Source organism: Festucalex cinctus, chromosome 5 (assembly GCF_051991245.1).
Source record: "Festucalex cinctus isolate MCC-2025b chromosome 5, RoL_Fcin_1.0, whole genome shotgun sequence".
Lineage (NCBI taxonomy): Eukaryota > Metazoa > Chordata > Actinopteri > Syngnathiformes > Syngnathidae > Festucalex > Festucalex cinctus.
Window position 1 is genome coordinate 31,298,340 of NC_135415.1, and position 16,757 is coordinate 31,315,096.

General features: G+C 40.0%; 1 protein-coding gene and 1 long non-coding RNA gene across 4 annotated transcripts in view; both read right to left on the reverse strand.

Moving 5' to 3' along the window:
• Positions 1-1,192: 1,192 nt before the first annotated feature.
• Positions 1,193-7,075, reverse strand: LOC144019300 (uncharacterized). Its single transcript, XR_013283622.1, has 4 exons — positions 6,845-7,075; positions 4,815-4,908; positions 2,580-2,703; positions 1,193-1,698 (listed from the first exon to the last, which is right to left on the reverse strand). It is a non-coding gene; the product is annotated as an uncharacterized LOC144019300 (long non-coding RNA).
• Positions 7,076-15,701: 8,626 nt separating this feature from the next.
• lmx1bb (LIM homeobox transcription factor 1, beta b) overlaps positions 15,702-16,757 on the reverse strand; it is a 55,394-nt gene continuing 54,338 nt past the window's right edge. For all 3 annotated transcript variants that reach the window (XM_077521952.1, XM_077521953.1, XM_077521954.1), the window contains exon 9: positions 15,702-16,443. In XM_077521952.1, the coding sequence (XP_077378078.1) occupies positions 16,286-16,443 (158 nt within the window). In that variant the 3' untranslated portion in view covers positions 15,702-16,285. The remainder of the gene's footprint in view (positions 16,444-16,757) is intronic.

Genomic DNA, 16,757 nt, shown 5'->3' on the forward strand with positions numbered 1-16,757 from the left:
CTTATAATTACTTGAGTGATCAAGGTTAGAGCAGTAGTAAAGCGCTCTAACCTTTTAGCCTTATGCGAACTCTCCCATTAGTTCACCTCGGAAGCCGATTGTTGGCGTCAAGCGTTGTCGCCCGGGACAAGCCATCGAGTCGGTCTTGGCATGAAACTCGGAGACGGGTCCGAGCGACCCCCATGTGACTCAGACGCTGCATCAGAGACAGGGGAAGCGCGAGGGGGTGAAAAATGCGGCGTGAGCAAGCGCAGACCCCCGCCTGCGCTTACAGAAACACGACGGACTCCCACAACGCACCCCGCCATTATGCCGGCCCCAAGGGCTCCTCCAGACAGCTCAGGAATTCAGGAGCGGGATCGGACTGGGTCTACAGCTGGGAGGAGAATTTCTACCAGCCTCCATTTCACGCTCTTATTGTCTGGGCCTTCCGTCCCAGTCTGGCTCCCTTGTCTTCCCAGCTCAATGTTTTGATATTGTTTTTGCTGAAGGGCAAAGTTCACACGGGTTGTGACATCTGAGTTTGACGGGAAATGAATTGCAAACAGTGATCATAATAGAGGTGAGAATTTGGGCCACGGCTGACTCGGGCAGACAAATATTGAGCTAAATATTGCCTTTGGTTATGAGCAACATTGCTAATCATATTGCTCTCCCTCCACAGTGATGAGCAATAATCATTACATTGAATAAGTACGTGATTAGTTTTCTGGCTGTAAACGTTACTAAGCAACACCACCAAAGAGTTTTCAAACATTTTCAGATGTTACTGTTGCCAGTGCGAGCCCTCAGTGGAGGCATTGGCCTGCTAAATGATTGGTCCAGGGGACTGTTGCCTTTTTACACGCGGATTCTGTTTGTGGAGTGCAGTACTGCAATTATTTTCGAGGGGGCAGTGTTGAACTGAGCGAAACAGACTCGTCTCCCGGAGACGCTTCACTCAAGGCAAATGAGGCGATTAACTTATATATATATACATACATACATATATATATATATATATATATATATATATATATATATATATATATATATATATATATATAAACCGATTTTATTTAGCTAAGCAACACAACCGGTTCAGTAGAGAGACCAAACCTTTTTTTTTGTAAGCCAATCATCTATTTGAAAACCAGGACATTTCTTGAATTCAAATATAAAACTTACAATTTTCTAAAATTCTGTATTTTATTAGTTCCATAAACACACATGAAATAACATGGTTAAAAAAAACACCTCCAAGCAGTGGAGTTTACACGTGATTTAAAATAGATACTGGATGGAGGACAAAAAGCAAATAGTGAATACAAATAAATGTCACGGCTTAATCTGAGAAATCAGCCTGGCAACAGCCCAGACAAAGTGAAAGGAGCGTTCACAGCTGAGGCCATGCTGTTACTATCACGTACACTTTGGGGCAACATGATGGACAGATGAGATGGACAGATATTAGCAGTGGGGGTGAAACGGGCCTGGGATGCAGATGAGCGTTGTCAGAGCTGGTGTGGTGAGAGGAGCAGGCTTTGTGACATGTTAAGAGTGGGTGGACACAGGCAGGGGTGTCGGTGGCGGGGGCGTTCATATCCAGGGAGACTGGGCGAGCGGCAGTATGCAGGTGGTGGCTGGCTGGTGCTTCCTCAGCTGGGCCCGCCGCCAGCTTGGCCCCCGGGTGCCCTGCATTGAATTCAGCCCTTTGTGCTGCCCCCAGGGAGGGCGGACAAATTCACGTCTCATCATACACGGAGATAGCAACGATACACGCTAATGACTCAGCTGCAATTTTAGCGCTGTCTCTTTAGTGACACAAAACAACTTATATCATGTGGCTCAATCAGCAAATATATCCCCCTTTGTTGATATAGTCATCAAAATTATTAGATTGTTACACATGACTCAATCATCATTTTTGGTAATGAGATTTAATTTCAATACTTCTTAGGAAATTCCATTAATTTCCCTTTGAGTCCAGATGGGAGGATCACCCTGATTCATTTCAGTTAGACATTTTTTTTTTTTTTGGTAACACTATTGCTAACGTTGCTCATTAGCGAATTGCTTGGTCTCATAAAGAGCTGTTCAATATGCAGAGTGCCATAAAAAACACTTTTGTTAGCATCTAGCCCTGTACAAATAATATTGAGGTACTTAAATAACATTAACATTTTAATTTGTTGCCCATCCATTCAGTCCATGTTTAATTATTTACCAGAACATCTTGGATGTAATTATGGTGAATTTGTAAAATATGTTTTCTCCTTTTGGCATGACACATGGAACAACAATAAAACATCCTTCATGAATGTATTTTTTTTTTGTGTTTATATACACAAATGACAACAACAACATAATAATAATAATAATAATAATAATAATAATAATAATAATAATAATAATAATAATGTTTTGGGGACGTCAGTGGGGGTTTGTTGGTTTTAAGCTTGTTTGTTATATTTTCTCTTTGTCTCTGAATATATGTTTTTTTTTTGTGTGAACTTGTGGGATCCATGGAATAAATAATAATAATAATAATAATGATAACAATAATAATAATAATAATAATAATAATAATAAATCCTTACTAGCCGTCCTCTTGATCATTATGTATTTCCAGTGGAATGTAGGTGAGGCCAGGTTGCCAACCTACTTGGATGTAGGTGCAAGAGAGGACAAGCTGTAATGAGAAGCAGCAGCAGCGAGGTGGCTCTAGGGAAGGGTCACATGGGTTAACTATCAAAGATGAGTGCAAACCTATCCCTGTGGAAAAGAGGCAGAAGAAAACATCACCTAGCACATGCTAAGCTCCCCAAACTGGGAGTTCTTGAGCCTAATTAATCCAAGACACCGTAGCCCTCCCAAACAAATTTTGTCTGGTTCACTCCTTGGAGAAGTAAAGGCTAACACACGGACATGTCGTTTTTGTTAGCTTGATGTAATTGTTGTATGTTCAAACTGTGTTTGATTTGTATGATTTGGAAACGTCTCGAGATTTCATTGGTTGATTATACTTCATCACTGTGAAAATTATGGTTTCATCCAAACAGAACAGAAGCGTTTGTGGATTATTTTTTTTATTTTTTTTTGCAAAACAGTCTATTGTAGCAGTATATTGGTTACAAAAAAAATACCTTTTTCCAATTGACAAAATCCTGAATATTCTACCGAGCATATAATTTCTAAATTTGTTGTCATGTAAAGTATTCTGTTTTCCAAACTTGGAAATAAAACCTAATATATATATACATCTTACACTATAACAGCAATGTGAGCGCAATGCCTGTTTTCTTCACACAGACAGCACACAACCTCAGGCAAAGTTTTGAGTTGTGAGACAGTCATTAGCGATGTGAATGTTTTTGCAGATTTGGAATGGAACAGTCGACATAATCTAAGCAAACTTTAAATAACATGCCAGCCAATAACTTTCTATTGTTGTGGATGAGAGTGTTGCATGCACTGCAATCACTGTCTTAAACATGCAATTGAACCTAATTCCCTTTTACCTTTGCAGAAAGTTTCTGATTGACAAGCACGTGTCATAGCAACACATTAGCTTCCCTCCACTTGTTGAAACAAAGCTTTTAGTGGTAATGGCCTTCCAGCCCACAGTTTCTTTGGCATGGGAGGCTCACACTACATTATTGAGCAGTCACTTTTCCACTGACAATTTGTGTACATGCAGCAACAAACCCATTGCCAAATTGCATATCAAAAAAATCCAAGACAAAAGCGATGAAAAGGAAAGAAAACGCCCCTGCAAGAAGAACAAGTAAGAGGGCAGGTCAACACGCAAGTCTACCAGCTTTTGTTTTCGGGAACATGCTGCTATTATGTTGCACTTGCCTCAGAGGAAACAAAGCAGTCTGTTCAGACATGTGCGATGCTTTCTTGCACTTTCTCTAATATCGAAGAAAAATAGCAGAACACACACGGAGATAATCCACCAATTTGCTTTGTATGATGCAATCCATTGCAGATGTGAAAACACTGGAAAACGCTCTGGAGCGAGATGTTGGGCCCACTAACCGTCTGAGGGAAGTTTTTGAACCACCTGCCGAGATTATTAATGCGTCAAAGTATCCAGCTATAACTCAAGCTACCAGACATCATATTAATCTAATCACAAACACTAAAGATGGCTGGCACCTGTCCCAGCAGGTAGTAAAAAGCTGCGGCATCCTGGCCTACTTTGCATATTTATATCTTAACTTTATTGCAACCAGCATGGTCTATTAATAATGCTCTCTCCAATTGCTAGAGTGACACAAAGAACTTACAATTCCAGCCCTTGTGTGTTTCTCATTCGGGCATACAGTTTGCGTTGCAGTCACCCCAATCAAAACACTACTCATATTCCAAAATACTACTCAAAAGTGAATTAAAAAAAAACAAAAAACAAAACTTTTAGAACCATAAAAATAGGCGTTCAATAGTTGCTTTCTTGAGGAATATTTGCTTCTTACATATTCAAGTGAGGCTAAATTTGGAGTTCATGCAAAACGTATAGAGACAAATATGATCAGAATTTGTCCACATTTGACAGAAAGGAACAACTCAGACATCCTAGACTATTTTACAAATGTCTGAAAAGAAAAGATCTCATGTGAATCAGCACAAATGAGATACTGCATTCTCTTCATTCACTTGAAAGTCATCGTGTCACGTCAGTATGTGGAGCATGCAGATGATTTGGCTCCAGATTTTTAACTTTTGTATTTTTTTCCTTTACAAATCTCGGATCCCATTGAAGTGGCATCGTCTGGATGATCTCATGGTTTCAAGGCAACTTTACAAAAATGTCAAGAGGAGACATGTACCTTAGACGGGCAGGCCACAGGCAAATGCTTCTGGCTGGTTTTGTGCTGTGTGCAGTGGCAGCTCTTTGTCAGGGCTTGCTTTTTGAACTGCTCCCTAAAAATTCATGAAAAGAAAATCAGGTCATGGCTCATCATTATGCTTGTTTTTTTCTGTTATTAGAAAAAAAAAAGGAAGCAATATTTCTATGTCTACTTGAATTTTCATGATATTGAAATGAACAGCAATACTATCAAAATTTTGTGTCCTTTGCTGCCAATCATTATGCGAGTTGCTGCCACAGGCATGTCCTTTTTAGTGGTTCTTCTTGTTGTGCTCTTAAATTTTAGTGTAGTTATTTTTGTGTTTTTACCCACAAGAAGGTTTGCTCAAATTCCACTCTTTTTGTGCAATATGTTACTAGTGACAATATTTTTCACTCTGTTGCTATCATCATTGGTTATTTGAAAAGCTGTCCTCTGTAATAGATTTTTTTTTTTTAATCACACAGCCATCTCTGTCAAAATCAGCTAATTTAATAACGAAAGCAAATGTATACACAACATGATGAATTTGGCTATGTGCTGCGTCGTATAACAGAGTTTCACTTATTCAACTGCGAGGTCCCGCTCTGTGGCGCAGCGCTCAACGCCACGCAGCGTCATGTCTGGCTTGTCAGCAGAGGAAGTCGACAAGAGAACTTTCAGTGAGGCAGGCGCAGCAAGCGCGATGACATATACGAGGGCAGGGGTGATGAACGTGTGAACTCAGATACCGCCATACCATCTTGGGAGTCAGCCAGGGGAGAAAGCCAGGGGCAGTACCTTGACTTTGAGATTCAGGAGCCATATTCAGACACGCTGCCGTGAAGGTCTGACTTCACCTCGCAGGAGATCACAGTAACTCGAGCCCGGCGCGCGGCCGCACGTGCTGATTTGCACAGCAGAAAGAAAACGCACCGGCTGGGATGAAGGAAGAGCCGAGGCAGGGATTAAGCGAGTTATTCGTCTTTTCAAAAGCACGTCTGTGTTCTTCAGTGGTGGCTCCACCTAAGTGGCTGACTGTAATTTAATCAATATTTACCTCTAATGGCCATTCTGGGAGGTCATGACCTTTGGTGTGACTAGCCATCAGCGATGCAAATGTGTTTTTGTAAAGTATGCACCTTTTCATGGGGGCATGACAGAAAATAATTGCGAAGCACTGCCATAGTGGAAGGAGTCAGAGATTTGCACTTTCAAGGAAGTGCAATCATGTTTATGAATTTGTGTCAAGAAAAAAAAAAAAAAAAAAGTAAAAAATGTATTGCACATCCTGTGTCGTGAACATAGAGCTTCAATAACACTGTCAAAACAGACACGTGGATGGCAGCACAATTTATTAACAAAGATCATTTTAAATGTTGCTTTGCCATTATAACATTAATAGTTAAACATGTCAAAAGAAAAAAATGATTTATTGCATTCAAGAATTCATTTTAAAATATATTTATGTTAAATGATGTTAGATGAAAGACGGTCTTTTTAAATATTTCAATTAAAAACAATTAATCAATAAAAGACTCATTATTTGTTTTGTCAAAAAGGTTGTTTTTAGATTTTTATTAAAAAAAAACTAACTTTATTGTAAATTGTCCCTGTTTAAAAATGCACTTCCAAATAAGAAGCAAAACTTGGTGTAATTTTTATTTGAAGTGGGGTTGTTATTATTTGATGAATGTAACTGTTCAAGTAGCTAATTGTAATCTCATTTTATATTGAAAATCAAGTGTGTGCGTGGAGGGGTCTGATTAATAAAATGCTCCAACATCAAACGTGAATCCACTGTGTATTTGTATGTACAGTAGCTGTATTAGCAGCACAAACACCAACAAGGGTAAATAAACACACTCTAATGTAGTTACTATGGTTCTCATGAATGATACCATACGAGGGGTATTTTCAGTAGAGCGATACATTTGAAGTCACATATTTTGTAACTATATTAGCAGCGACCTCCTGAAATGTGCCAACAAGGCACCGCACAACAAATACGAAGTCCATGAATAACTCACCATAATGCTAATCAAGAGTCACTCGCCGCAAATTGTGATGACGAGATAGCCTTGTGTGGGAATCCCCCATCACCGTAAATCCATATTTCAAGTGGGGCTCCTGTGAATGCAGCTTTCCTTTTCATTTTGGTCATACATAGGCTCTTGTGTTGTCTCACTCTGCCTTTTCCGTGTTACTTATTTTGCTAGCTTGAGATTTAATATCAGCATTAGCATCTTGACATGCGTCAAGAGTCCGTTAGAGACGGTTGAAGCAGAGTAAATCTGGTTGCATTTCAAAATAAAATACTTTTTTTTTTTTGGCCTAGGATAAACCGGAAGTACTGTCATTTTTCAATTGTGTTTTTATTCTTTCAACTGTGGCCCAAAGTCTGGATGGTTGGGGACCACTGTTTTATAGCCTAATGTTGAATTCAAGCTCAGACATTCACTGATAAAGTCAGTCAGTCAAAACAAATTGCTGATCGAATGTGTTGCAGAACCACTCAGTTAAAACAAATAAATACATGAAGAAAATGTAGTTGCAGCATATTATCGCTTCTTCAAACCAATATGTTTTGACTTTAAAGGTCATACTGTCTTTTCTGGACCAACCATTTCATCTTGAAACGCATCGTCATTCAATACGGAAAAGGGACAATGGCCTTCCTTGCACTGTCAACATTTAACCTCGCCAGGAACTGCAATATTGTAAAAGAGCAAATCTCTTGCCAAATTGCCCCACAGTTAATAATTAAACCATGACATTTAGGCCAGACACCAAAAATCCATATGGTGAAATTTACTAACCTTTCGGAGGCTGTTCATGTGCCGTTTATTTGGGCCGCTCTAGTCTTCATAATAAAACTGTCAAAAACACACTAAAAGGCCAGGCTGTGCACAAAGAATGATTGTCTGCTGTTAACTGGAGGGGAGCATGCGGCTAATCAATGGGCTTCAAATCAAAGCGTTATTTTAAGGGGCTTCATCTCGAGGGGAAGTGGCCAGAGCATCACGGCTGATGAATGATATTCATATGTAGCATTATGGATTATTAATTGTCCTGATGAACCGATGATGATCTAGGTGCTCGCTACAATCAAAAAAGGTCAATCGGGGCCGAGCGGCACTGACCCCTGTCTTCAAAAAAATATCATTATCATGTTCGCTGCGGGTCACCTCGGAGGTCAAATGTGACACAAAGGTCGTTAAATGATCTCAGAGCAATTGGTCCGCTCTAAGTACGGCATCAATAGTCCACTTTGAAGATTTATAGCGTTATAAAGGCCTGTATGGAATTCTTTAGATTGTGTCTAATTTATATTAACAAATGAACATGCGACATGACAGATAACTTGTAAGACACGACTTTAAGGAAAGGGGTCAAGCTTAATTTTCCAAGAAGTAATATCTTTAATAGATCAGTGATGTTCACAAGAAAGCTGCATCGAACTCATCGAGGGTACATTGTAAACAAGGCAAACATGACAGGAAGTGGGCCAAATAGAGAATTCCCAACAGTTTGACTTCGATGTTGACTTTCAGATTTACTGTCCACGCTTAACTTGCCGTGTACACTGATGCTGATTTATCAGCCTCACAGATGACTTCTGTCAAAACCTGCAGGGCTTAAATATACAGCTGAGGGCTCACCTTGTCCTTTTCAGTATCCCGTGTTTGTAGGAGTTGCTGCGGACAGCAACGTTGCTCTGAAGTCATTCCCGTGTTTCCTCTCCTCTTCATCCAGACGAGAAACGGGGAGTTAGTGTGTTTCTAACGGGAAAAAGACTTCAAAAGATTCTCTTTTTATATGCAAACCTGTTTTAGCAAGAGGAGTAACACATAAAAGTGGATCCTTATTGACTTGATCACTTGTAAATTGTCAGAGTAACCTGAACTGCACTCTGAACTCGTCCAACTCTTGTCGACAACATGGCTGCCTTTATCTCGCTCACTGACAGCTTTAATACTGCAGTGTCCTTGGACCAAAGCACGTCCATGCATCACGCAAAGACAAACATTCGAACGCCAAAAGGTAACTGGAGAGGAGGTACAATTGTTATGTGTTAGCTGTGTGTTAAGTTGTTGATTCAAATCTGCAGCTTTTCATCATGCAAAGATGTGATTTAGTCGTGGTAGGGTGAGCAGATTTTTTTTAATTAAAAACTAAGGGTTAAAAAAAAGATAGAAAAAAATACTAAATAATATAATTGGCATATTTCTTTCAATCCAGTGTTTTTTTTTATTTTCTTTTTTTTTTAAACTCTTAGTTGGTCACGGTGTTAATGTCTAGGTTGACAGTTCAACAAGCCAACATGCTCACCATTGTCCAACCTTTTTTTTTTGCTCAGTCCAAGAAACTATTGGAACCCGGCTGTGCCATTTATCTTGCGCCGGTCCCGCATTGTAACGCTGGAAATATGCCGCCAGAAGAGCTCAGCTTTTGCAGTAGTAGGACTATGTTTCCCATGAGTGTTAGACACGGGCGTAGGAAGTAGATAAAGTTGCGCCTGTTCCCGATTAGATGCGGATGAGGTTGAGAACGCAAACGTGAACGTGAAAGTAAATTGGAAGGGATTCAACAGTTCAATCGTATGAATCTCTATGACACCTGTGTGAGTGGCATACACATGGCAAAAAAAACCTTTGTAATATGGGGACAAAATGATGGGGTTGGAGAAATCTGCTGGCATACGGGACCCAAGTTCAAAAACAGGGACTATTTTGGCCAAAAGGAGACATCTGGTCACCTTCATCTGTGGGCATTTGAGAATCATGTCATATATTAAATGAGCACAGTGCTGCTCTGTAAACACACAGTTTCCCCCCCATGTAGCCTACTACATTTGATTCAATTTTTTTTAAATACGTTATGCAGTAGTTTCAGCAGAGAAAAGGTTAGGTTTAGCTTCTCAAACTTGAACACATAATCCTCAAGGGATTGTAAGATAGGTGGAAGGGGCGGGACTTGGATTCCAACATCAAGAAAGGCTCCTAGAGGTTAGAAGTGCTGGCTTGTGTTAGACCCTAAGGTCATCATTCCTTCAACTCGTGCCCCTGGCATCACCTTCCTGCTTCACTTCAAACACCCTGGCTACATTCCTGGACCATGTACCAATAAGCACTAATAATGCAGAAAAATGAAAACCAAAACAGATGGGCTCCAATAGTGAGGGGGATTACTGAGCCACTATCCGGGGCTCTATCTGCACCCTGGGCAACCGAGAGGTGAATCCCACACCAACTTTTCTCAGGACAGGGAAAGAGCTTGGCGAGAGGTTAAATCATGGCAACATATCAAATAAATGTGTGCAAAGAAGTTCAAGTTGGTTTTTTTGGTCCTCAGCACGGTGGGATAAATATTGGAATGCACCTCCTTTATTTTCACTTAATACAAGATTTTTTTTCGATTTTTTTTTCATGACAAGTCAAAATGGGCTCATGTTCTGGGTGAACCTGTGCTCCTCATGTACATTATATCCTACAAACAATGCCTCATGCGGAGGCGGCAGCGGCGTGTCGGACTCCGCCAATAAAGCTGCAAAGACGCTCATGGACACTTGGCTGAACGCTCCTTTTTCTGGTCAAACCAAACTATAGCCTGTCATGGCATTACACACCAGCCCTCAAGGCACAAAGAATATGTGTCAGCGGCTGGTTAAATATCTCCCTTTAACAATTAACCACACAGCATGGAAAATGCCCAATGAAAACAGCCGAAAGCTCCCCCTTGCTCCCACTGGGGACTCACTGTGAACTCCCGTGAACTCTCTGAAATCATGAGAGCTTTAGACTGTATCGAGCCGGAAAATATATTTTGGGCTATTTGCAGCAATTGCAATGCTGAAAAATATTCGCTTATATTGTGTGAATACCAAATACTGTAGAGACTTTTGACAAATGGAAGTGTTGCTTGCTTTTGTTGTTCTGCTCATGCAGTGACTTACATGAAATGAACATGACAATAATAACAAATCACCAGAGACAAGCTTCCCATAAGTCTGGTAAGAAAATCCAACTCCTGGTGCAAATGGACCACAAACCTCTAATTGTGTTTCGGGTAGAACATTTCAGGATTTTGACTATCTAGTGAAAATATTGTCGCTAGGCTCATTTCCTATGCGGCGGTTCCAGGACAGCAGAAGAGTAAACGTGTGAAGAGTTTACAGAAGGGCGGCTCTTAACTCTGCGCGAGTTCGTGCGCGTGTGCATCTGAGGCTGCAGCTCGGGTTTCAGCTCCACTGTTTTCATATTGAGACCACACTTACCTCAACCTCTGAGAGGCTCCTTTGGCTGATTCACACCCAACGAGCAGGCAGTGACGTTGATTATGGTCACTCATTGGCTCTACTGTTTGTCAGAATGGAAGCTCAGGGAACAGGAGGTGAGGGGAAAACATCTTAATCAGGATTGCATGTGGCGGTACAAAGGAGCAATTCACTGCACCCTGGTTGAAATTGACTTTCAAAAAGGATTTTTTATTCACTTTTATATATCAAAACGGATTATGTACAAGCTATGAAGGGTAAAACATATTTAAGAACATTTTAGAGAAAGACGCTCATCTCGTTCTGAATGCTGTCAAAGCAAGTTAGTCTAAGTCGAGTCTATACAAGGTAAGTTGCAAAATCCACCTGTTTTTATCCGTGTCAGAGGGCGGCCATTTTGCCACTGGCTGTCGACTGAACATGACATCACCGTAGGCAACGACCAATCACGCCCTGTGTAACTGTGATGTCATTTCCAGTTGTTACCAAGTGACAAAATGGCCACCCCTTATCATGAATAAACTGGGTGGATTTTGCTGCTTAATTCAGAATCCACAAACGTATCACAATACCGTGTTTAGAGTAGTGCAGCATATTATTCGAGCATATTATTGGAAAGACATTTTTTTGGGTTGCCTTCCCTTTTAAATTGAAATTCGGCCTTTTGAGATTTGGATTTGTAAGATGTTGTTTTTCAAATAATGCATTATACCTTTTTTTTCTGACCAAAATATGAAAGTACAGATGTTGGCAACTTTTTGTCTTTATAGTGTCAAAATATTACTGAGTGCTGTACGTTTATGAGCCAACACTTCTAGCTCACACTGGGTGGTTGATTTAGTTAAATGTTTGGCTTCTCCCACAACACCCGACTACCTGGGTGAAAGTTCATCTGCCCAACATGGCCAAGGACAGATTCATCCAATTGTACAGTCTATGTAATGCAAACACATCGTCTTTAGTGTAGCGTCATCCATGTTTACTGTGCACGCAGCCTTTGTTAGATGTATTTACTCAGTGTTTTGCATCTTTACATGCTTGCCTATGAACATAGACAAACTTTGTAGGAACTGGTCCATCGCCAGAAAGAGGTGCAAAGTAACTTGCAGTTGGCAAATGAATATTAACATGATTCATTTGTCCCTATGAGGAAAGTAATGAACAGGAAAGGTCACAAAAAGTGCTCAGATTCTGTACTTAAGCAAAAGAACAGATACTTGTGTAGGCTTTTAGAGGTAGACTCAATTTAATTCAACTTAGCTTTGGATTAACTTAATTCAATCGTGTGTTACCAATTGAAGCAATTTTTGAAAGTTTTTTGAGAGCTCAGTATTGTTTATTCGGAAGTCTTATCGATTCAACACATCATCATTGCTCTTTTTTGTGTGTGTGTGCATGTGCATGTGTATGCGCGTTTGTGTGTATGCGTATGTGCGTGTGAGTTTGTGTTCAGTTCACCCGAAACCTCATAAAAATTCCAAATCCTTCACCTTAATCGGATACTTCAGAGTCCCGCCAGAGTCTTGAAGTTGTCAGGAGACCAGAGGATGGATCAAAGGAAAGAAAGATGAGGCAAAGTGAAATCCGGCACCAACCAGACACCACCTTCCACCCACAAGGTTACAAAACCAGAATTTTTCACCAACCCCAGAAACCTCTAAATTCCAACAGATTAGGGAGATCTCAAGAGACCAGAGGAAAAACTAAATAAAGGAAGGAAAGCACAGACGCCAGCCTCCACTGATTCAGCGACTCGTGGGAGCAATTTTTTAAAGTTGGTCAACAATTCAATTTGTAATCTTAAATTGGTTCAACAATTCTCTTTTTTTCGAGTGTAGGGTGAAAAAGTATTAATATTAATAGTAAACTATTTTGATAAAATAAGGTTTAGAAAGTATGTTTTCAAATGAAGAGAGTAAAAGTGAAAGATTAAAGTTAAAATGTACTCAAGGACCGTAAAACAGACGTGTTCTCCAATATTTCCCACCACTGACAAACATGGCGCCTCTGGGGACGCTCACCTTGCGCTGTTACACGTGAAGAGATTTTGTAACCTGGCAGTCAGCTTGATAGTGCTGGAATGCTTCAACGTGTTGACGACGTCACACGCTCCCTTTGCTCGGGGTCGTCCTTTCGCACTGAATAAATGATGACTGCAGAGTTTTGTGAGTCTGTGTGATCATGTGACTGCTCAGACTGCGGACGGAAGCCGACACGAGCGCGGTGACGAGTTGTCAACGAGATGCAGGATGAAAGCGCGTCCCAGGTGGCACTTGCAAGGAGCCGCCATGCAGACAAAGCCTGAGGTTTACGAGGTTTACGCTCCGCTGTGCTACAGACACTCCTTCTTCTACTTTTACAGGAGTAGACCTTTTTTTTTTTCCCCCTCATTTGTTTATTATGAATTCAATCCTGTTTCCTGTTTTTGGTGTGGCCAGGCAACATTTGTGTATACAGTGTGTGCATGTGTTAAAGTACTGCATGTATTAGGCCTGGAACGGTTCACTAAATCTTCGGTTCGGTTTTCGGTTTTGTGCTGATGGTTTTCGGTTCAGTTCGGTATGCAGTGACTTCAAAAAATAAAATAAAAAATCTAATATATCATGGAGTTAATAAAGTGTATATTATTCACAGCTAATTAATTAATTAATTAATTAATTAATTTATGTATTTATTATTATTATTACTATTATTCTTATTCTTATTATTATACATACTATGTATGCATGTGTGGCCTGTCCAGTGACTATCAACACTGACCGAAGAGGCTAGCTATATTAGATATAAATTATGAGAAATCTGTTATATTAGATAGATTTAAAAATAAGAATGTTTTTGAAGCGAATAATATATCAGTTGATTATGTCGTTACGAATCACTGTGAGATGTATTTTTGAACTGAACCGTGATGCTACGTAGATTTCACTTTTAACTGAACTGGCAATTGGTGAAAAAATGTTTTTGGTCCTTAGCTGGGTTATCCTCACAGTTGTATATTTTATAATTGTACTTTCAAAACTCTGTGGTAAGTACAAAACCATGAATTAATTGATGTAGATGTCAGACTTCTGGATGTAAACAATGTTTTCATACGATAGCATGTGCGCTTTATGTGAAAACGGGTGCTCCTTCATTTTTGTGCCGTTGCAAGTGTACTTCGCCGTGTCTGGGAATTTGGCAGACCCTATTGCGTCATGCTGGGCATTTTTCTTTTGCATGCTCCTGGTACACCTGAGAATTTGGTGACTGAAAGCAGACTAGACTAGTTGATTGTTTCTCTTAGAGACAAGGATGATCAGGGTGGAAGGTGGTCTCCAAGAAGCCACTTCATTGATCTGTCATCTCCATGACCAACTTCACATCATGCGCCCGATGAATCGAAGTAGGCCATGTTCACGCCCACAATGGCGGTCAACAGCCATTTGTAACTGGGCCAAGCTATGATCCAGCCGGCCTCCATACAGTTAGATAGCTGGCGGAAAATATAGAGCCTTGAACCTCTTAAAGTTAAAGAAGGAAGCAAAGTTTTCCATGACACATTTCTCATGTTTTTATTATTACGGCTGAGGATTTTAACAACGTTAAAAAAAAAAGAAAAAAGAGTTAACTTCTTTTTAAACTTGTATGGCAGTTATGGCCATGGTGGTAAAGCGGTTCTTATTCAGTTACACTGTGAATGCTGTCTGTCTGTCTGTCTCCATACGTGCCTTGTGATTTACTGGCGACCAGTCCAGAGAGGAAAAATTCAGCTGCAACTGAGAAAATAGAAGTATGGATGGTAGTTCTGAATGATACAATACAGTACAGTATAATTTCTTCTTTCCAACCTCTATGAAGAGTAGAACAATTAATTACTATCGTTATTGTCACTCTTATCATAACTCCTCTATTTCCATCTACTTCCTGATAATGTTTGTTTCTGTTTCCAGTGTCCACATAGTGGCATAAGTAGCAAGCTTTCTCATAAACAGGAGACCGATGTCCTCATCTAGCTTCGAGGAGAGTGAATCATATAAGCCTGCTGTCAGTTTTCAAATCTGTGGGTGCTTATGGTGTATTATCTGTTGAGAAGGATTTGTGCATCGCTCAACGATTTATCTCATTTGACAGAAATGAATCAACCTCCTTCAGCAATTATGACACACAAGAAACACGAAATTTTCAATTCGGTACTCTGAATAAGGCAATTTGTTCAACATCATCAGGAGAAAGACATTGTTTATTCATCAAACCAGTCAACTTTGGTCAATTAGCAATTTTAACATTTTGAGAATGCACATGTGACAACGACGACAAAGACTTTATGGTCTGTACGAAATAAATAGCACATTGCTCATTTACAGCTTGGCTGGGGGAAAAAAAAGAAAAAAAAGGTTAATCTTCATATTAAAATGGCACACAGAGAAGTTGTGAAACTTGTGAACTCACTAATTGCTCAACAACAAAAAAGTTCTCCTTTTTAAATAAAGCTTTTCATTTTTAATATGTACCTTCAAGAGCCTGTTATAGTTAAATAAATAGAATGTTTTCCATTTTTAACATGCACATCCAATTTGCCTCGGAAAAGTATTTACATTTCACTGATCTGACTAGTCCACCATATTCTCCACTTTTATTTTTTATTTTTTAGTCCTCTTAACGCTTCTTTCTCACCACAAACTCTCAAACATATGAATGTACAGTCACGCTTGCAGACATGCTGCACCTATTTACTATTAACACAATATCTAGTACCTATCCATAGTGATCAAAAAGCTAGCGGTAAACATTGTCAACAATGTAGTGTTAAGAAGAAACAAATCCAAACACCACATCTTAACTGTGGGGGGGACGAATTAGAAAAGTTTTGTTCACAATTGATCATGTCATGCACTGTATAAATTGACACTTCTATTTGGTTTGAGAGCGTGTCAGCGGCTTTTTTAATAACTACGTGTGAAAAAAAAAAAAAAAGAGTAATACAGTATCTCCTGTTAGGGATAAGCCATCCTACTGAATGGTTTCTAACAAAAATGCTTTCTTTTTGTCCCAGGAGTCTTCACTGTCCTACAAGGGGTTTTGCAATCTCGGAGTACGCGTCCACACATAACCGGGACGCTTTCTTCTGTCGTGTCCGTGCTTGTGTACAGACCGGGCTTTAGGTAGAGATGCGAAGTTTGTTCTGTGCTGTTTTTCCTTTCTTTTCTCTCTCCTTTCATGATGCAAAATATGAATTTTGCATGGAGTAAAGGCGGTCGATTGGGTTTCCCACGCGGGCCTGCATGGAGTTGACTTCCGATGACGCCATGAAGCAGTCACTTAGGCTGGTTAAAGATGTGTCACTGTCTATGTCGTGGAATGCAGAATCGTTACCTGCGTGCAAAAAAAAAAAAAAAAAAAAAAGTACAGAAATCTGTCACCGCTAAGAAGCAGAAGGGAAGAAGCAACAAACGCAAAATCAATGTAATCTTGCGACTGACGATAGCGTTGGGAAATTATCATTACTAATCGTCACTACGAGAAATTGCGTTTTTGTGTCATCACAATTGTGAAAAGGGTTTCCTCAGATATCATCAAAGCTCACTTTTTGCTGCCCTCGCTGGGACAATTGCGCTCGGTGAGGGCGCATGTAAACAAGGGGCGTCCTCCGAAAAGATCTGGCTAATAGCAACTGTTTACGCCTTTCA